General features: G+C 38.4%; 1 protein-coding gene across 1 annotated transcript; it reads right to left on the reverse strand.

Moving 5' to 3' along the window:
• Positions 1–9,011: 9,011 nt before the first annotated feature.
• LOC118838851 (zinc finger protein 883-like) lies at positions 9,012–20,988 on the reverse strand. Its single transcript, XM_036746225.1, has 4 exons — positions 20,908–20,988; positions 16,728–16,854; positions 11,851–11,946; positions 9,012–11,352 (listed from the first exon to the last, which is right to left on the reverse strand). Exons 1-4 carry the CDS (start codon positions 20,962–20,964, stop codon positions 9,449–9,451), a joined length of 2,184 nt encoding a protein of 727 aa, XP_036602120.1. The 5' UTR covers positions 20,965–20,988; the 3' UTR covers positions 9,012–9,448.
• Positions 20,989–22,261: the final 1,273 nt, after the last annotated feature.

Below are 22,261 nucleotides of genomic sequence, written 5' to 3' on the forward strand. Positions count from 1 at the left end.
GCTAATGTCCAGTCACTGAGCAGCAGCTGATGAAAATTTTTACAAAGTTCAAAAATTGACTAGAACAATGTAGATCACAAGACTGTGGTTTATGTTGAAGTTTAATTAGAAACATCAATATTTTCACTTTTTAAATAATCTCTCAAATTTTTCAATAAGTTTATAGCATTTATGCTTAATAAGTATATACAATATAAAGCTTATGACTGCACTAAAACTTTTGGGACATTCTGTATAAAGCAGATACAAGGCAACTCTGGAGAGGAATCCACTAGCAGTTGGGAAACCATGAAAAACTTGGATAGAAGGCAAGTAATGAGCTGAATCTTAAAGGTGAGAAGAGACAGCAATTCAGGCATGGGGTGTGGGGCAGCCAGTGCACAGGAAGGTGTCATGTGTCGGGGAACAGCAGACAGGCCACCATAGGTGAACTTTAATGTGGAGGGGAGCAATATGTAAGAAGGTTGGAAAGGCAGGATACTCAGGTCGTGAAGACCTTTAAATGCCAAACTGAGGATTTTATATTTGATCCTAGAGGTTGTAAAGGTAAAATACAGTAGTTGTGTGGTCAGATCTATATTTTATGAAAATCATTTTGGTTGCTACATGAAGAATGAATTGGAATGGGGAGAGATGTGAAGCAGAAGGACTATTAGGAGACTATTTCAATAAGACAGATGAGAGGTGATAAGGGCTTAACTAGGCTGATGGGTGAGTAGAATGAAGGGGACATATGTGACAGAATTTATAGGGACAGAATGAGATCTAGTAATTCATTGGACATGTGCAGTCAGAGAGGGAGGAGCCAAGAATGAAACTAAGGTTAAGAAATTGGGTAAATGGAAAGATGTCTGTCCCATCAACAGTAATAAGTTTATTAGAAGCTTGAATTTAAGGTGGGGAGGGAAGAAATAATGAGTTCTGTTTCTACATGTTGAGTCTGAAATGTCTACAGGAGAGCTAATTTAAAATGCATAATAAAGAAGAGTTAATGAAGGAATTTAGCTCCATTGCAAATGATGCCTAATAGAATCCCTGATCTGATTCCCATGACTTCTTAAACCTCTCCAAAATAGAAAGCATGTGCCAAAGGTAAAGCAGCTTCAGCAGTCTCCATGGTCCATGACACCCCAAACCCAAAAGGTTAAAAAAAACATAAACTAATGACTACCCTGAGCTCAAGAAACATCCCTTTCCCCATTACCCACCGTACTACTAGCAGTGAAGCTGCATTAGTAGATCTAAAGGCCCAACCCACAAACTTGCAGCAGAACCCAACTCAGCACCCCTACTTCCCTCCCTCTTTCACGTGCCATGGAGAAAAGAGTTCCAGGCTGCATAAGGTTGCTTGATGACTACTGCCATGATAGCGTTTTGTGCTGAAAATGATTTTTGCCAAAGAGTGGAGAAACATAGCGTAAGGGACAGGCCACAGCTCTAAACTTGAAAAAGAGTTCAACTCCACACTCTTTCCCTCTTTCCTCCTAGAGCCTTAAGGACCCCCAAATGACAAAAATAAACCTGGCTACAGTGATGCCAGTCTGGCAGTGCTCAGAACTGCCAGGCTAGAAACATGAGAACAAAGCGAAAGGCAAAAAAGGGAGGGGTGCACAGTATTGAGATGGGGGAGTTAAGGCACTCCACTAACCCTTCCACTCAAATGTTAGTCAGGGCAAAGACCTAGGATGCTGAACTGTTGATTGCCCAGTGTGGGAGTAGGCTGAGATGCTTTGAAATACATCCCTCAGGGAAACCACCATCAAAGGGAGGAAGTTCGAAAGTAACTGATAGGTGAAAATAAAGGGGCAGGGGTAGTGATATTAACAAAGCACTCAAAAAGGAAGAAAACCTCAAAGCCTTGACTATAAGCAGATAAATCAACAACAGCAATCTTAGAAGAAGGAAATATGGCCTCCAGATGTAGCAAACAAGGTTAAGCATCTAAGAATAAACATTTAAAACAAAGCAATCTAATATAACATTTGATGAGGTAGAGGACCCTGTGAAATTTGGGGGAACTTGGAACAACACATCGTTCCTGAATGGTTTAAAAGAAAATTGAGAATTATGAGAGCAGAATTTACGGGTTATACAGCAAAAATAACTAGTAGAATTGAAAACTGGAATCTGCAAGGGCAAGTCACAAAGAAACAAAAGAGAGACTAATAGATTGGGAATCAAAATGCACAGAAGTTAAGCATAATCTAGGAGAGAAGAAAAAAAAGAAAACACAAAAAGAAAAACACAAAAAGAAAGTAAGTTCTCTATCCAAACAAAACTTAATGATCCCTAAGACAAGATATAGAGAAACAACTTAAGGTTGATAAGTGTACTGGAAGAAAAGTCAAAAAACACTAAACATCATTATGCAAGAAATACAAGAAAACTGATCAGGTCCTAACACAGAAAGCAAAAAGAAAACAAAAATTGAAAGAATTCATAGATTGCCTCCAGAAACAAACAAAAAAAAAACCTCACAGCTACAAATTCCAAGATATATAGTGGTTAAATTTGGGAATTCAATTTAAAAACAAGTTCTGCAAGTAACTAGAAGACCTTCAAATTTAAAGGAAAGGAAATTCAAATACACAAAACTATTTTGCACCCATTAGAAAATGTAGAAGGGAATGGAATAATGTATTCTGAAGAGCAATTTGCAAATCTAAGCTTAAAAACAAATGAAAGAAATATATATGTTCAATAATAAAGAGGTGTTTGAAACTTTCTTAGAGAATGAGACTTGATTATGATGTCTAACATATTTTGAAAACACACATCCATATGAATGTAAACCTCAGTTAAGGTTTAAAGTTTATCCCCTTGTGGATTTATGGTATGGCCATAAAAGACCATCAGAATTATGGAAATTGGCAGACTTTGAAAGTGGTAAAGGACTTCAGAGGTCACTTAGTTCAAACTTCTACCCAGTGAGGAATCTACTTGTAGAATCTGGGGCACCCCCTTCTCACAAGTGGGGACCCAAGAATATTTATTTTAGAACAAGTTTCACTGTGGGTTGAAATTCAATAAAAACAAATGAAACAAAACAAAAACTATACCTCATGAACTCCCAAATGATGCTTTTACTTTTTTTTTTGTTAGAGGTCACAACTGGTTCAAAGCAAAGATAAAAAATGAAAGTAAAATAATAAAATTCATAACAAAACATTCCCCCTTAAAAATATAGGGGCACACTCTCCAACACACCATTAGTAGGAAATTGAGAATTCATAAGAATCATACATTAGGGACATACGTATAGGGAAGAAAAATTAAACAGGACTTTGGATGTGGAAGGATTAAGTCATATATCCAATCCAGTACCATCTACGTCTTCTGATAATGTCACCACATTAGTCTAATTTTATATACATTTGACTGTGGTCTGATTTTTCCACTAAGGATTCCACTTCTCTAATATGTTAGGTAGGGTAGTCTTTGCTTAGCATTGTTCTGATTGTCTCGGATAGTTCCAAGGTTTCTAATAAATTCTAGGTGCTGCTCTCTGCTACCAACTTTAGGCTGGCTATTTTTGCTCCATTTTCACAGGTACAGTGACTAGAACCTCTCCCTGAAAGTAGGCTTAGAGTTCGCTGGTTATATTTTATTTTGGTGACATAACCAATGTGACAATGGTTTAATTGTCATCTGTACACTAATGATTCCCAGTTCTATACATAAAGCTCCAGTGTCTCTGAGCTCCACTCCCCTACCATCGATTGCCATTTGGACATTTCACACCGGATGTTACACAAGCATCTCATACTGAAAGCTGAAAACTTCATACTGAAAACCAAACCCAGGTTTTCCCCCAAATCTATCCATTTCCCAACATTCCTATTTACATCAAAGATATCACTATTCTTTGTAGTCTCCCAGGTTCATAACTGGTGTAATCCTCACTGCCACTCTTTTTTACCCTATTTAGTCAGTTGCCAAATTTTGCCATTTTTACATCCACATCTCTTGCATCTGCACTTTTTTCTCTATTCACATGTACACTAGAAACTACCATGCATACTAGAAACAGCAAGCAGGTTGCTTTGGCTGAAACAAAGGTATATGAAGAAGAGTAACATATGTCATGAAATGAGGGCTAGAGATTTCCATGGGTTTATTTTATATCCTGCTTCTTTACTGGTTATTATTTCAATTATTTTATCATTAAACCTCCAGGTTTGTAAACATTTGTAAACACAATTTTGCCTGTTTATTCTTTCAAATTATTTTTATCTTATTGGTACTGCTAACATTTCCAGAACTATATTAATAATAGGGATACAGGGGCCTTATTGAAAAGGTCTCTATTGTTTCTCCATTATAGAAGTTAGTTATTTTTTATTGATGTCAATCATATTAAAGAAAAAAAAAGTTTGCTTTTTAGTATGCAGTATTTAGTGGTTTTATTGAGTGTTGTATTTTGTGAAAAGCATGTATATCTGGCAACAGATCAGCCATACACGCCTATAAGAAAAAGAGAAAAGAGGAACAAGCTGCACCCAATTTGTGACTGACAGGACCATATAAGTGTGCTGTAAGTGTAAACCATGGTCAAAATGAGATGGAGTGGAGCAAATTCTGGTGATTTCCCACTCCTGCTTGTTCCCTCAGAGAACTTACTGAGAAAACTTTAGCAAGTTTTAAAACTTGCCAAATTTATTACTTTTCCTTCCCCGCTTTTAACAGTTAGAGATGTGGGAGAAAAAGGGAGGCAAGCTTCAAAAAATCATGTAGCTTAGTATTAACAAATTTTTTAAAAGTATTTTTCTGTTGTCTTGCTGTGGTAGCAGTTTTGGTTACCTTATAATATTTCAATAAATCACAAGAATGTTAAGAAAAAAAACATAGTCAATATTAAGAGCAGGAATGAATGGGAAAGGAAGCTTTCAAGTGGTAAGTGGGGTCTCAGTGCAGAGATAAAGGGGGTTTCCTATTTCAGTAATTTTTAGCAAATTTCAGCTTAGGGTTATATCCCTAGTCATAGGGACCTTGGGGCCCTCCCTCTATATCTCCCCCCACCTTAAAAAAAGAACAGGTTAATGGAAAGAAGCAGGATACTCTTACGTAGTTAGTACCTTTAAATGATAACCAAATTATATCCACAAATCACTTGGCTACTTGATCAGTTAAATTATCCAAGAGGCCACTACTCTATGCAAATTGCAAAAAGCAAAGGGTCAGGTATGGGGAGCTGTACCATTACTTGGAGGTAATGCTTTACCATCCTTTGCACTTTTCACACCCGATATATATATACATACACACGTATCAGTCAGTCAGTAAATATTTATTAAACACTGACTATGTGCCAGGCACTATGTTAAGTTCTAGGAATATATAAAGAAGCAAAAACAGTCCTTGCCCTCAAGGAGCTCACAATTTAATAGGTAATCTAATATGCCAACAAATACAAACATATTATACACAAGTTAAGTAATAATAGTCATAAAAGAGAAAACACTAAAATTAAGAGGAGGTGGGAACTTAAAGGAAGTCAGGGGAATCAGATATAAGGAGGGAGAGTATTCCAGGAAAGGTCACAATCTGAGAAAAGGCCCAGAGTGGGAGATGGGAGTATCTTATTTATGGAACAGCAAAGAGGCTGAGATCCCTGGCAGAGAATAAGGTAATAGATAACTTAGAAGGGAGGAGGTGGCCAGATTATCATGGGCTTTGAATGCCGGAGGCTTGAGGGAACCAATGGTGTGTGTGTGTGTGTGTGTGTGACATGGTTGGACCTATCTTTCAGGAAATCACTTTGGTGGTTGAATGGAGAATGGATTAGAGGGGAGAGAGACTAGAGGCAGGCTGACCCAATAGCACACTCTGGCAGAAATCAAGGTGTGAGGTAGTGGGGGTATGTGCAAGAGAGGTGGCAGTATCAGAGGAGAGAAGAGAGGGGATGTAAGAGATATTTCTAAGGTGAGATCAGCAGGTCTTGGTAACAGATGATATGGAGGATAAGAAATAGTGAGGAGTTGAAGATGACACCTAGGTTGCAAAACTGAGAGACTGAAGATGGTGCTACCCTTTACAATAATTGAGAATTCAAGAGGGGGGAGGGCTTGGGAGAAGAGATAGTTCAAGATGTTTGAAAGGCAGCTGGAGAGGCAAGACTGGAGGTCAGCAGAGAGGTTAGGGCAGGAAAGGAAGATGGAGAATCATTGGCATGCAGGTGGTAATCAAATCCATGGGGGCTGATGAAATCACCAAGCAAAGTAGTACAGAGGGAGAAGGAGGAGAGTTCCCAGGACAGAACCCTATGGGAAACCTACAGTAAAGGAGTGATCTAGATGAGGATCCAGCAAATGACATTGAAAAGGGGTAATCTGACAGAATCAGAACAGTATAACAGTGTGTTATCCTGAAAACTGAGAGAAAGATCATCAAGAAGATGATGATCAATAGCATCAAAGGTTGCAGAAAGGTCAAGGAGACTAAGGCTTAAGAAAAGGCCACTGGATTTAGCAATTAAGAGATCACTATTAACTTTGAAGACAGCAGTTTGGGTGCAATGAGGTAGGAAGCCAGATTTTAAGGGGTTAAGAAGATAGTAAGAAGAAAGTGTAAGCATCTATTGTAGATCGTTTTTTCAAGGACTTTAGCCACAAAGGACAGAAGAGATGTAGGATGACAGTTGGTGGACATGGAAGGATGAGGTGAAGGTTCCTTCAGGACAGAGGAGATATAGGCATATTTGTAGGCAGTAGGGAAGAAACTAATAGACAGAGAAAGATTGAAAATAAGTAAGAGAGGGAAGATGACAAAGGGGGTAATGGGATCATTTGTACAAGTAGAGGGAGTAAGGCTGCCTTTTCATGTAAGACAAGGGTGAAGGAAGAGATAGTGACAGAAAGCATATGAGTGATATGAGATGAAGAAGAAGGGAGAAGAGGGACCTCATGGAGAATATGACAGAAGATCTTAAGGCTTAGAGACAGGTCTCAAAAAGTTCTTAAAAGATTTCCAGAGTATTAACAACTATATGAAAGAATGCTCCAAATTATGAACAATAAGAGAGATGCAAGTCAAAACAACCTTTTACCTCATGTTCAGCAAATCTACAAATATATGACAGGAATAGTCAATGTTGGGTGGGTTGTGCCAATTTAGATACACTAATATATTGATGGAGGTATGAATTGGTACAACCATTCTGGAAGCCAATGTGTAATTATGTAAAATGTTCATACCATAACCCAGTGATTGCATTGGCAAGCATATACCCTGAAGAGTTTTTTTAAAAAATGATCCATATACATCAAAATTTAGCAGCATTTTTCAAAGTAGAAAAGAACTGATATCCATCAATTTAGAGAATGGCTACAGATTGTGATACATGGATGTAACAGAAGGTTGTTAAGCTTTCAAAAATTATGAACATGATGAACAGAAAGAAGCATTAAAAGATGTACATGAACTACTGCTACAAAGTGAAGTCAGCAGAGGCAGGAAAGCAATATAAATCATGTCCACAATATAAATGGAAAGACCTTCTACCACAAAATAAATGAAGCTGAATGTTGCAAAATTATAAAATACCAACTTGACCCAAATAATATAAGGAAATCTCCTCTATCTCCCCACTTTGCAGGGGCTGAGATGAACAGATGTGGATTATTACCTACAAGTTTTTCTTCTATATTTACTGATTGCTTAATTTTTTTCTCTTCCTTTAAAAATTATAAGGGATGGCTCTTAAGCAGGGATAGGGGGAACACTCAGGGAATTTAAACAATAAAAAAGGAAAGTCTAATAAAATATTTGAAAATTTATAAATTCTTTCTCCTTTCACAGCTTTATCTTCTGAATACTCTGCCCTTTCCTAAAAGAGGAGCATAGATGCTTGGAAAGGAATGATTTCTGGGCTAGTAACTGACAGGTTCCCAGCGAGATAAGGCTAATGCTGCTGAAATACCATTTTATTTCTCTGATGGTCTGGTTTTACCCAAGTAACACCTAGGACCTGAGTTAATGAAATCTTCCGTAGAAGACTTTGGCTATTCTGATAAAGAATTCATAGATTACAGAATGACAGGTTTTCTGAGTTGGAAAATGCCTTTCTAGGCTATCTAGTCCAGCCCACACCAGAAGAGAATCCCTTCTATACCATTCCCAAATGGTCATTTCTTGATCATACCTATGCATCAATTATCCCATGTTCTCATGATTTTTATACAAATTACCACCTACCTTTTCCTTCCTGGTTATTGTTCTCAGGTTCTTTGGGAGGAGAAAACTAAAAAAAACTTAAAAACATTTTACATGTTCTATGATGGGAGAATAAACAAACTGATTTATCAAGGTGATGAAATGCGGCTATACAACTAGGAATATGTAATGTTTTTTAAATTGGAAGATTTATATGAAACAAAGTTAGAATATACACATTAATATTTTACCATCCAGAAAAAAAATTCACATAAAAAAGTTGAAAAAGGAGCAAACTTTCTTTGCTGCCATCTTGTGGAAGTAAATGTACACAAGTTTTATTTAGAATAATGTAAATAGAAGAGATTATGTTTTTTCAAATGTACTTATTTTTATCTTTTGTGGAGTTAGAATGTTCTTTTTTGGGGGGGGAAGGCAGGGCAATTGGGGTTAAGTGAGTTGCCCAAGGTCACACAGCTAGTAAATGTGTCAAGTGTCTGAGGCCATATTTGAACTCAGGTCCTCCTGACTCCAGGGCTGGTGCTCTACTAGCTGTACCACTTAGTTGCCACAGAATGTTCACTTTTAATCAGTTATTAAGAATGAAAAAGAAAATGAAATGTCAATTTTCTCTGTGATTTAAAAATTCTGTGGTTTTGATAAAATGATCAATTTAAAAAACATATTAGGCATACTTGCTGCAGACTTATTCAACTCTTCTTAATGGTGCCTAAGGTGTTTCACAATAAAGAATTTGATGAAAGAAGAAAACAGTAGCTAGTAATGTATCCTATAATATTGACACTCTGGTATTTTAACAAAATATTATTTTTTTGTGAAGCTTTACCCACATTATCACATGAAATTAATCTTATGTATAACATTTATAGCAAAATTGTTCCTATGGTCAACATAATTCAGAATCTTTTTCTTCCCATTCATTTGCTGATGTTTCTCACATAAAATGTATATAGCCTTACTTATCAGTGTAAATTATTTGATTTGTAGCAGGGAGTCCTCTGACAGCTTAACTATACTCAACATTTATTAAGGGCATTCTATACACTTAGTATCATGGTGAGTGATAAGGATACAAAGAAAAGCATTCCTGTATTCATGGAGCATATACTCTATGGTGGGTGGGACTGAAGTGGCTAAAACATTTGTTTATTGCTTTTATATAATTTCCTTCCATTATGAAGTCTCTGATGATAAATCAAGAATGATAAATTGCTAGAGGTCTTTCCATACTCATTATGCAGGTTTTTCTCTCTCGCATGAATTTTCTTATGTTTCATCAAACTTTTACTGAGGTCAAAGGCTTTTCTCCATTCATTACAATTAAAGGTATTTTTCTTGTATGAATTCTTTCATGTCGATTGAGACTTCCCCTCTGAAAGAAGGATCTTCCACATTTATTACATTCAAATGGTTTCTCTCCGCTATGAATTTTCTCATGTTTCTTTAAAGATCCTCTCTCACCAAAGGCTTTTCCACATTTATTACATTCAAAAGGTTTCACTCCAGTATGAACACTCTGGTGATCAGTAAGAAGATCCTTTCGGCTGAAGCTTTTCCCACATCTATTACATTCAAAGGGTTTCATTCCAGTATGAATTCTCTGGTGTCTAGTAAGGGATCCCCTTTCACTGAAGGCTCTTCCACATTCTCTACATTCAAAAGGTTTCTCTCCAGTATGAGTTCTCCAATGTATAATCAAGGCTCCACTCCCAGTAAAAGCTTTTCCACATTGATTACATACGAAGGGTTTCTCTCCAGTATGAGTTCTCTTATGTGTTGCCAAATTTCCCCTGTGACGGAAAGCTTTCCCACATTCCCTACATTCAAAGGGTTTCACTCCAGTATGAATTCTTTGATGATCAGTCAGGTTTCCCTTATTACCAAAGGTTTTCCCACACTGACTACATTCAAAGGGTTTTACTCCAGTATGACTTCTCCAGTGTATAAAAAGGTTTCCCCTCTCAAAGAAGGATTTCCCACATTCGCTACATTCAAAAGGTTTCACACCAGTATGAATGCTTTGGTGATTATCAAGAAGTATCTTTCGGCTGTAGCTTTTCCCACACTTATTACATTCAAAGGGCTTCACTCCAGTATGAGTTCTCTGATGTCTAATAAGGGTTCCCCTATTGGTAAAGGCTTTCCCACATTCATTACATTGAAAGGGTTTTTCTCCAGTATGAATTATCTTATGTGTTGTCAAGCTTCCATGGTGACTAAAGGCTTTACCACATTCATCACATTCAAAGGGTTTCATTCCAGTATGAACTCTCAGATGATTAGTGAGACTTCCCTTATTTCGAAAGGTTTTCCCACATTCATCGCATTCAAAAGGCTTCAATCCAGTATGAATTATCTGATGTCTAATAAGGTTTCCTCTCTCAAAGAATGCTTTCCCACATATATCACATTCAAAAGATCTCTCTCCAGTATGAATTTTTTCATGTTTAGTTAAACTTTCCCTATGGCTAAAGGCTTTTCCACATTTATTACACTCAAAGGGTTTTTCTCCAGTATGAATCCTCTCATGTTTATTCAACTTTCCTCTTTCAGCAAAGGCTTTCCCACATCTATTACATTCAAAGGGTTTCACTCCAGCATGAGATCTCTCATGGCGATTAAGATTCCCACTGCTACTAAAGGCCTTCCCACATTCATTACATTCAAAGGATTTCACTCCAGCATGAATTCTCTGGTGTCTAATAAGGCTTCCCCTGGAACCCAAGATTTTGCCACATTCATTGCATGTAAGGGATTTCTCTCCAGTACAAATTCTCTCATATAGAGTATGATTGGATTTTCTTTCGGAGACTTTGCCACATTCATTGTGTTCATGTAACTTTCTTCCAGAATATAGTCTATGAAGTTTGTTTCCTGAGTAGTATCTGAAGGACTTTACTGGAACAAAGACTGACCCTGGACTAAAACTACTCCCAAATAAATTCTGTTGTGGTACACTCACTTTATTAAGAGTTGTTCTGTGAGTGATGGTTACATTTCTAGACTGTCTCTCCTGGTTGCCTGGCTGTTTCTGTAAAATGACATCAGACACTATAGATTCTCCCATCTTGGCAATCTGCGGAATATCTGGTAGTCCTTTCTTAGGTGATGGTATGAGGCAAATACCCTGTATCAAACTCCAGTTTTTGGTTTCACTCCAACTGTGCAGATTAAGAGAATCTGAAAGAAATTTCATAAAATGTCACTAACATCTTGTGCTAGGACAAAATAAACTGCTTTATAACAAGTTCTATCTTTTATCTCTTTCATAAAGTAGAATGATACTTAATTTGTATGTAAGAGAACAATTTCATCAGAATTAAAGTCAAAGACAGGACAAGAGATAGAAAAAAGAGAATGCAATTGCCCAAGACAAAACAAATGATATCTCAGGTCATGAAATAGTCATTAAAGTAATACACAAAATGAAAAAATAGGATTTCCTTTTGGAGGACAGAATAGTAGAAAAATCAGAGGAAGAGAAACCTAGAAAATTACTTAACTGGCAGATAACTTTGGATCTATTCAAATTAAAATGATAGACCTGGAAAACTAAGCTATTAGAGAATACTGAAGAATTTTTGGACTTCCCCCAAATTATGAAGGAAGAAAGGATCTGACAAATACATTTCATCTAGCTTCCAATGACTCTCATTTGCTTGCTTTTTCCTTACTCACCTGGACAAGTGCTTTTTGGGACTTCTCCCTCTGACATCCACGAGGTTTCTCCTCTTTCCAACAGGGAAATCACATCCAGTTTGGAAACAAAAATCCCTGGGGATACAAATGCATCTAAGAACTAAATTGTCTTCATGAAAAAAAGCACAGTTAAGAAAGGATTTAGAAGATGGTATGAAATACAGTTGAGGCATACTCTATTGCAGCGATGTAAACTCAAATAGAATAGAAATGGGGCCACTGACCCATACATAAGCATCATGGGCCACTTATTGACTTAGAAAACCCCATGTTAACATTATCTATATCGTACTGTATTTTAATTTATTTTGTTACATACTTTCAAATTATATTTTAATATGTCACCTCAAGCTGTGAATCACATGTTAGCCACCTCTGCTCTACTATATTTCAAGGGAGAATGAGTCACAAATATAATTCAGAATAATCAAGAAAATCAGCTAATTTGATCCCAATTCATACTAGGGTCATATTTTTGGGCATATAAACAAGTCAGTAAGCATTTTAAAAAATGTACTATACAGGCACCACACTAGACACAGGAAACACAAATATAAAGAATGAAACAATCTTGACTATCAAGGAGCTTATACTTTAATGGGGAAGAAAGTGTCTAAGTGTATGCATAATAAATTTGCAGAGAATATAATTAAATACAAACTAATTTGAAAGACACTAGCAGTAAGAGGAATCAGGGAAATCCATGCAGAAGGTGGTAGCTTAAGTTGTATCCTGAATGAAGAGAAGTATTCTATAAGGTGGAGATAAAGAGGGAGAACATTCCAGGCATACAAGAGGCATGAAGAACAGAAGTAGAGTGTTGAGTGAGGAGCAAACAGATGGCCACTTGGACTAGATCACAAAGTATTTGTGAGGGTGAGAGGGAGGGCAGAGATTGGGGCAGAGGAGGGAAAGGGGTACCTTCAGACACAAAATGTGAGAAATGTAAGATAATTCACACTGGTTAGAAACCCTTTATGATATACCATATTTCCCCAGGTATAAGATGCACTCCTTTTTGAAAAATTTGGGGTCTAAAAACTGGGAGCATCTTATACAGTGGTTGTAGATATTTTTTATTTGCCCACTTTTTCATGCTTGTTGTCTTTGCACTTATTGTTTCACATTTGTTACCAGTATATTGGATTACGTTTTGCCATGTTTTGCCCAGACATGGCTCAGAACAGATTTTGTACAGTGCTGAATTCAAGTTAAAAGTGATCCAATTTGCAAAAGTGAATGGAAATCGTGCTGCTGAACGTAAGTTTGGTCCTCCTCCAACTGAGAAAACAACCCGAGACTGGCTACTGGAAGAAGAAACCCTATTGAAAATGCCATGGCAGAAGAAAGCCATGAGAGGCAAGTCAGCAAAATGGCCTGATTTAGAGAGGGAATTGAAGATATGGATTGAAGAGCAAAGGGCAGTTGGAATTTCTGTGTCCAGAAAGATGGTTCAACATGAGGCAAAAAGAATTTGCTGATGAAAAAGAAGTTACTGATTTCAAAGGAGGTCACAATTGGTGCTTCAGGTTCATGAAAGGGAATGGACTAAGCATGCATACATGCACCAGACTTGCCCAAAAGATGCCTAAAAGCGATGAGCAAATGAATAAAACTTGAGTTCAATAACTTTATGTAATACATTTTTTTTTCAAATTTCGGGTCCCCAAATTAAGGTGCATCTTATACATGGGAGCATCTTATACATGGGGAAATATGGTAATAAACATGGGAAAGTCTTTTTTGAGAGAGGAAACCTCATTAGCCATCAGATAATGTACAATATTATGCCCAATGATGCTAGAAAAACTTGTTGGTGCTAGATTGTGAAAGGTTTTAAAAGCTAAACACAGGAGTTCTTTTTTTTGTTGCTTTTTTTATCGTAGAGGTGACAGGGAGCTACTGGAGCTGACTAAGTAAGGGAGTAATATGATCGGATATATGTTTAGGCCAATTACTTTGCCAGCAATGTGGATACAGAACCAGAGTGATAAGAGACAGGACGCGGGAAGATGAATTCAGGAGACAACTAATAACCTAAGCTGGAAGTAATGATGACCTAAACTAAGGTTGCAGCGGTCAGTAGAAAGGAAAGAAGAGGTCATATTCAAGAGACATGGAGGTAGAAAACAGACAGATTTGACAGCTGATTGGATAAGCGGAGTGAGGGAGATTAAAGAGTCAAGAATGATGCTGAGGTTACAAACCTGGGAAACTGGAGAGTGATGAAGCCTTTAACAGAAATAGGGAAGTTTGAAAGGGGGGTGAGTTGGTGGGGAGAGGGAAGATAATGAGTTCATTTTTCAACATGTTCAGTTTAAGGTGTCTCCAAGACATCCAACTTGAAATGTCCAACAGGCACCTGGTGATACAAGACTGGAAGCTCAAGCGAGACTAGGCCTGTGTATATATGGATCTATGAGTCACGTACAAAAAGGTGATAATTACAACCATGGGAGATGAGGTTATAAAGACAGAAAGTGTAGAGAGAGAGAGAAGAGAGTACAAGACAGAGGCTTAGAGAATACCAAGTCAGTGTGTGTGCTATGAATGATGTGCTAGCAAAGAACTCTAAAAAGCAGTAATCAGACAAAGAGGAGAAGAATTAGGATAGTAGTGTCACAAAAAACCAAGAGAAGAAAGTATCCAGGAGGAAAGAGTGGTCAACAGTGTCAGATATGGCTGATAGGTCAAGAAAATGAGAAATTAAAAAAAAAAAAGACCATCACATTTGGCAACTGCTCATTGGTAATTTTGAAGATTAGATTGAACTGAATGATAAGATCACAAGTCAGACTATAAAGGGTTAACCCATGAGAGAAGTGGAAGCAATGAACAGCTTTTTCCAGGAGTTTGGCTAAGAAAGAGAGATAAGATGAAAGTCTGAGTGGGTGTCATGGTCTAGTGAAGGTTTTTGAAGGATGAAGGAGACAGGCATGTTTGAAGGCTGATGGGAAGGAATCGGTAGAGAGTGGGAATTAGAAGATTAGAAAGGGAGTGACTGATGTTGCATTTTTCTGGACAGTTCAGATCAGGGCTAATTATAGAGGGGCTTGGCTTTGACAAGAAGGGCCACTTCAGAAGAGACTGGGTGGTGTTATCAAAGCCCTCAAAACAGTCAGTTCTGTGGGGATTGGGATAGGGAATCAATTGGGAAGGAATCAAAGGATTGTCTTATAGTATTGAGCTAAGTTGGGCTGGACAATATGAACTTACAATGTACTCAGCACAAGTGAGTGATTTCTAGAGATGCTCATTGAGAATATAAGTAGAGGAGATGGATAAAATGGCTAATTTAGGGCTCAAACATGGTAAATGGTGAGAAAATTCTAGGGCAGAAATCAGTGTAGAGTTGAATTGGCTAAACACAAGGTCAGAACTGAGAAGGAAGGAAAATACAGTAAGAGAAATGATCGCATGAAAAAAGGACTCAAGAACATTCACTGAGGAAGAAAACAGATTTAGAAGGGGTGAGGCTTAGGGAAAGATGTTACGGTTAGTTAGAGGAGTGTCAAGTTTTAGTTCAGTTAGTGTATCTGTGGGTAATGGCAAAATTTAGAATAGTGCCACCCCTATATGTGGATGAAGCAAAGAAAATAAGGAGGTCCTAGGATTTAAAAAGACTGAGAAATTTAAAAGTTAAGCAAATTTGAGGGAGCACCAATATAGACATTGAAGCTCCCTGGAATAAAGTTAGGGAAGGAGAAGAACACAGTAAGATGAGTGCTGAACTCCTGATACAGAGGAAACAGGAAGTCCCTGTGGCTTCTAGAACAAGGGAATGACATGATCAGAACTATGACCTTTGATCTTCTCTGGTCCTTTACTAATTTTGCTCTAATTCATTTAGCATTTAAGTGCTCAGTGTATGTAGAAAATTATGCTGGGGAAGATGCAGGTTTAGCTAAGGCAGGGCTATCCAAAATATGGCCCGTGGGCAGCATGCAGCCTGCAGTGCGATTTTATGCGGCCCGGTCTATGGGTTTTAATTTTCATGAGCGAAAATATAAAATAATAATTTGCATGGAATGCGTATTGGATTTTTAAATTCCATTACTAATAAATAATATCACTGATGTTAATTTTCTTTGGTGTTTTTAAACAGTATTAAAGATGGAGCCTATCACACAGAATTTTCAATCCATCTGTGTGTGGGATGCGTTCTGTCTGTATGATGCAGACTAGTCAGTGTGCACCTACCTTTATGCTGTTGTGTTGTCATTTTGTTGTTTTGTGTTTGCTTTCATGCCTTCACCTGTCATATTGATGATGTGTGTTCCTCCACTTTCTATAAGTGTATTGTATTTTTTATTCTGGGTGTGGCCCTGGAATAATAATTTTATTTTAATGCAGCCCTAAGATAATCTAAGGTTGGACAGTCCTGAGCTAAGATATAGTCCCTTCTTGTCCACACAGAGCTTCCAGGATATGAAGCACATATTCCTTGTCAAGGTGAAATTCAGGCAAAGTGTCAGGAGAAATACATTGGGGAGAAGAGAAAAGGCTTTCATTAGGAAGTAGTTTCATAATTTCCCTGGAACTTGGACAAGAATCTTTGACTTGAAGGTACAGGAAGTAAAGAAAATGGAATCTCAGGAATAGCTCAAGAAAGCTGTGGAATTTCTATTTCTACTAAACAAAGAACTTCATCAGAGAAAAGACAATAAATATTCTGCCTATTTGCCATTAACAATATTCAAATCCCTCTTATGTTAGGAAGTCTTAAATATTACTGCGAAATAAGCCAAACCTTAAGGAAGCACTTCCAACGTACAACAACTGTAGAGTGGTAAAGCGAAAAAGTGAAAATGTACCCCACAATAGACAAATGGCAAATCACAGAGTACTATGCTTACCCAGAGAGATGAGGTTCTCATAGTTCTCCATCATCACATTCCTGTACAAGTCCCTCTGTGCAGGGTCCAGCTGTCTCCACTCCTCCCAAGTGAATTCCACTGCCACATCTTTGAATGTCATGGATTCCTGAATCAAGCACATTCCTGCTTATTCAAGGACTACTCTTCTCACAAGTCAGAGAGTTTGGCAGGATAATACATGGAAAGATTCTCACAGAACTCGAACTCAGAATTTTGAGTATTTCATGTCAAATATTTACAGAGGAACATACTATGTTCCTCACTGTGTACTAGCATGTGGATAGTAGCATGACTGCTCAAGTTCACCCCCAAACCCCACTTAATTGATGTACTTGAGTGATAACACTCCAAATTACACAATATAATCAGCATACATCTTACAATTAGATATACTAACATTAGCAAGCACATTACATGTATTAATTTCTAAATAACTATGTTACAGCAATGGTTTTCTATTACTGATAAACGTTGTCTGAGTAGACTTAAACAGGAGATAGTAAACCATAAATGGTTTATCACACTAAGAATTCTCCCAACTTCCAAACAATAAATCATCACAAGATCAGAGCTATAACTTAAAGATACTTCAGGGGCCAAATGGAGTTACCTTGCTGATTTTATAGATGAGGAAACTGAGGCTCAGGGAAATTAGGTGGTTTGGCTAAGGTCACACAAGTAGTAAGCATCAGACACAGTATCCCCTCTGTCCCTCTAAGGTCACTGGTTCTTTTTTGGAATTGGAGAAATCTGGAATAAAAGTCTTCCCCCAAATTACAATAAATGTTTAGTACCTACTTATGCGTGCATAGCACTACATTGAGTTTCTCTGCAATAGTGAAACGTGTGACTCATTCAGGCCTTCTCCATCTGTCTATATCCTTCCATAAAAATTCCCAGAGAAGTTTTGAAAAAAAAAACGCTAGGGGCCTTCCTCTAGATTTCTTATCAAACGAGGTTACAAATGCAGTCTAGGCTGAATCCCGTTGGTTATTCCTCTCCCTCCTTATATGACCAGTAACTTTATTTTATGGTCATACCCTTTTTAGTTACCTTTTTTATGTTTGTTCTTGTGCAAAAGTCTTCATAGGTAATATGCTACTGCTTCTCTATACGCATCATATGCCCACCCCCCACATTATTATTTGGTTGACTCATCATTTCAATTTTTCAAAGATGATGGTACTCCATGATTCACAGCAATAAAGGACAACTGAAAAAAAACAACTGCTTTAAAAGATTGGCTTTTGCTTCACGCAAAATCTTGGGGTCACTAGCAGCACTGTACCACTTCCCAAATCTATCCAGCCTGGTGCTATTCAATTCTGAGAATAGTTCATTTCCCATCTATACGGTCTTTCTAAGATTAACATACATAGTACACACATATATTTCCATGGCTAGACAACATGGAACCAATACAATAATATCCTTAAACAGGAATATTTAGAAAACCTGCTAAAGAGAATAGTGTGAACCCTGTGGAAGACAGCCTCCATTATGGTGGCCAACATTATCTCCCTGTTTCAAACTCTGCTTTACATAATTGACATAATCAGAGGAAAAAAAATGCATCTGTTGTACCCATCAGGGAATTTTATTTGTTCTTTACATAGACATGGAAAACACACTGATGGAGAGCTTTAAATGCCTGAATAATAACAGCTAGCATTTTTGTTATATCATTTGATCCTCACAACAACTCCATTAAGTAGATGCTATTATTATATCTCTTTTACAGATAAAGAAATATGAGCTGAAAGAGATTAAGTAACTTAACAGGGTAATACAGCTAGTAAGAGTATGAGTAGGATTTGAACCATTCATAGTAAACACTAAGCCATATATCTGCCTCAATGTCATATTTGCCTCTACCAAATCATATGGTTTTTCACACATTCAACAAATTAATTCAGTGGGATCTTCTATTCTCTGGACTTTCCAAACAACTGACTGAAGGTGTGGTACATTATACAATACTCTTTGCAAAGACTCCATGTTTCCCTCTCACACTTTCTTCAAGAAAACATGTATACATGTATTCATTTTTCTGTTTAAGATTTTATAGGTATAGAGAACTGGTCTCATGGTTCAGTACTAAGATGTCTTCAAAGGACTTTTTCCAAAAGTAGTAATAGCTTTTCCCAAACAGCTATAAAATGCTCCCAAAACAATCTTTCAATATTTTCAAAATTGTAGAGCCTCGAGCACGCACTTAGGTAGATAGTGTGGCCTGGGAGTCAGGAAAATCTGAGTTCAAATCCAGCCTCAAGCACTCACTAGCTGTGTGAATCCGGCCGAGTTATTTAACTTGTCTGACTTAGTTTCCTCATCTGAAAAGCAATGGGAATAATAACAGCATTTTTCTTCCAAGGTTGTAATTAGGATAAAATGAGATATTTATAAAGTGTTTTACAAACCTTAAAACACCATAAAGTTACTGATTGTTATTATTAACAATAATGATGATAGTCTGGTGAAATTTCTTTCCAAAATTCTTTCCCTTCTAATTCTAAATGCATTTATTTTGTTGAAAAGAAGGTTTGTCCATTTCAAAATGTCCATTTTATCTTTACTGATCATCTCTATCTCTTGTTCAGGTAAGAATTCTCCTCCTACCCAAATCTTTGAAAGGTATCATCATCCTTTCTCTAATTTTTTAAAATTATAGCAACTTTTATACTTAGGTTATGGCTCCATTTGGAGTTTATTGTGGAATATGGAATAAGGTGTTGCTCTAAACTTAACTTTTGACAGACTGCTTTTGTTTCTTCTAGCGGTTTGTCTCAAAAAGGGATTTCTTTTTATATTCAAATTTCTGTTTTTAATATTTAAGGTCACAATGAAAACGAAAATTTACTAAAAAGAAACTTGATCTGTTCTAGCTGGTTTTTTTGTCTTTGCTTTATTATCATTTCTATTTCCTCAGGAAAGATATAACGTTAAGTGGGCAAATATTATGGCTACAATGGCATTGACAGACAAAAGAAAATCTGACTGAAATCTTGATAAATATTCCCTTTCTTGTTCTGTGTCCTCTCTCCAGTTTCATCCATAAATATTGTCTGTGTGATCTGGCTTCATAGGATCTCATATCAAGCTTTCTGCAAATCTCTTTCTCCCTCTATGACTCACTGTATTTTCTGAATTGATACAGTTCATCATTACAAAATCAGCATTGGAAGTGACCTTCATCTAGTTCAAATAATGACTTGAATCCTGACATCTTTACCATCCTGAATGGCCTCTGGACATTCCTGTTTTATCAATGGCCTTCCTAAACTGTGGGGTCACAAATTAACTCAATAATTCAAGTGAGTATTGCCCTTTCAGGTCACTAAAGAATGAAAATCTGTTTCCAGCAAAGAGAATTTTCCTTCTTCACACCTTCTTTTCCTTTCTTCTCCTCTGTGTGTGTTCCCTGCCTTCTCTGCTCCTCTGTCTTATATACTCTTTTCTTTTATCCGGGCACAGGTGTATCCCCAGATACAATGCAAACACCTTGAGAACAGAAGTTTCATTCTTTGTATTCCCAGTTAGCTTGAACATGTTGCTGTTCAGTCGTGTCCACTCTTTGTGACCCCATTTGGGGTTTTCTTGGCAAAGATTTGCCATTTCCTTCTTCTCGAGCTCATTTCACAGATGAGGAAACTGAGGCAGACAGGGTTAAGCGACTTTCCCAGGGTCACACAACCAGTATGTGTCTGAGGCCGGATTTGAACCCAGGAAGATGTTTCCCTGATTTCAGGGCTGGCACTCTATCCACTGAGCCACCTAGCTTCTCTTCGCACATAGCAGACATCGAATAGGTTTAACGAACTGAATTTGCGAATCGAAGTTTTGGGGAGTAAAATATTTAAACTATCGTATAAGTAGGAGGAGCTCAGTCCTCAAGTGTACTCTGTGGTCCCACATTCAGAGGCTTAGCTCCCATCAGTCAGCGACACTAGTACAAGCAACAACAGCATCCTCCCGCCCCGCCCCTCGCATCCCCCTACCCCGCAGCACTTCTGGAAAACTCTCCTCGGGTGGAGGGTAGAGTGGGGGAGAGGAGGCGGGGGGTGTGCGTGGCGGGAGGAAGAGTGAAGGACCCTAGGCCGCCACCCCCGAGCCGCCCTGTCCCCCACATCCCCAAACCCCGAGCCGCCCGGTGCCTCACCTTTCCCGCTTCCATCTCTAACAACGGTTCAGTCTGGACCTCACAGATCTCGTCCATATTAGATGACGTCTCCTCAGGGCTTTAGGGTCAAACCGCCAGCCCACCTCTCTGCGCCCCGCCCCCGGCCCGGCCCTCCTTGTACCGCCCCACCCCGCGTGCTAGACCAGGTCTTCTCGAGCCACGCTGGGGAGATGGCGCAGGTGCAACAAAGTAGGGAGGGGCAGCTCCGCACCGAAGCAAGCAGAAAAGGCGGAGTCTGAAATCCCAAACTACCCCACCGCTCCTAAAGGGACCGGAAATGTCATCATCCTCTCAGCGCCTAACTTCCGGAAACCCAGCAACGCTTGATGAAAGGCGGAGGAGGAGAGGTAGAGCAGAGGTGAGGAATGGGGGCACAGGGACAGCACAGGGAACATCCGGGGCCTTCTCTGAGGCAGCAAAGGCGACACCTCCCTGGATACAATGTATCCCCGGGAAGACGGCGCGGAGCACCACCCTTACAGGCCGAGGGCACCCAGCCAAGCAGCTGGAATGTCTCGTTCAAGTCTGGATGTTCCCTTTGGGGTGGACACTATCAAGTAGGAGGGCATCCAGAGGAGAGCAACCAGGAAGGTGAAAGGATTGGAGAGAATGCAATACAAGAATGAAGTAAAGAAACTAGAGACATTTAGCCTGGAGAAGAGCTGACTTAGGGGGACATAATAGCCGTGTCCATAAAGTTAATACATTGTCATGGGAAAGAGCAGAACTAGAAGCAATGCGTGGAACTTTTAGGGGAGCAGGTTTCAGTTTGATCTGAGGGAAAATTCCCCAACAGTTAGATCTGTACCCGTTTGGAATGGGCTGCCTCAATAAGTGGCAGGTTTCCTTTCAGTGGTCTTTCAAGTGCAGGGTGAATGACTGCTCGTTTAATTTGTCGTAGTAAGGGTTAACTTTATCCTGCACTCCAATCTCCAATAACCAGTTGTTTCTTGGATTTTTTGAACTGGATGTTATTTGGACATGTCAAACTCAACATGTTCAGAACAGATTTTTATCCCTAAATTCTCCCCTCTTATAACTATTGAAGACACCGTTCTCCCAGTCACCCAGACTTGAAACCTGTCATCCTCAACTCCGTGCTGTTTACACTACATATTCAGTCTTTTGTTGTCTTGTTATCTAGTTATCTTTACCTTCAAAAGATTTATATGTCACCCACCCAGCATTGGCTTTTATCACCACATGTCTGGAATGTTGTAGTTGGCAGCTTGTTTGTCTCTTTGCCTCACATCTCCCCCACTTCAGTCTATCAACCACTCAGTTGCCCAAAGGATTTTTCCAAAGCACAGATCTGACCATATCACCACTGCCC

Source organism: Trichosurus vulpecula, chromosome 2, assembly GCF_011100635.1.
Source record: "Trichosurus vulpecula isolate mTriVul1 chromosome 2, mTriVul1.pri, whole genome shotgun sequence".
Lineage (NCBI taxonomy): Eukaryota > Metazoa > Chordata > Mammalia > Diprotodontia > Phalangeridae > Trichosurus > Trichosurus vulpecula.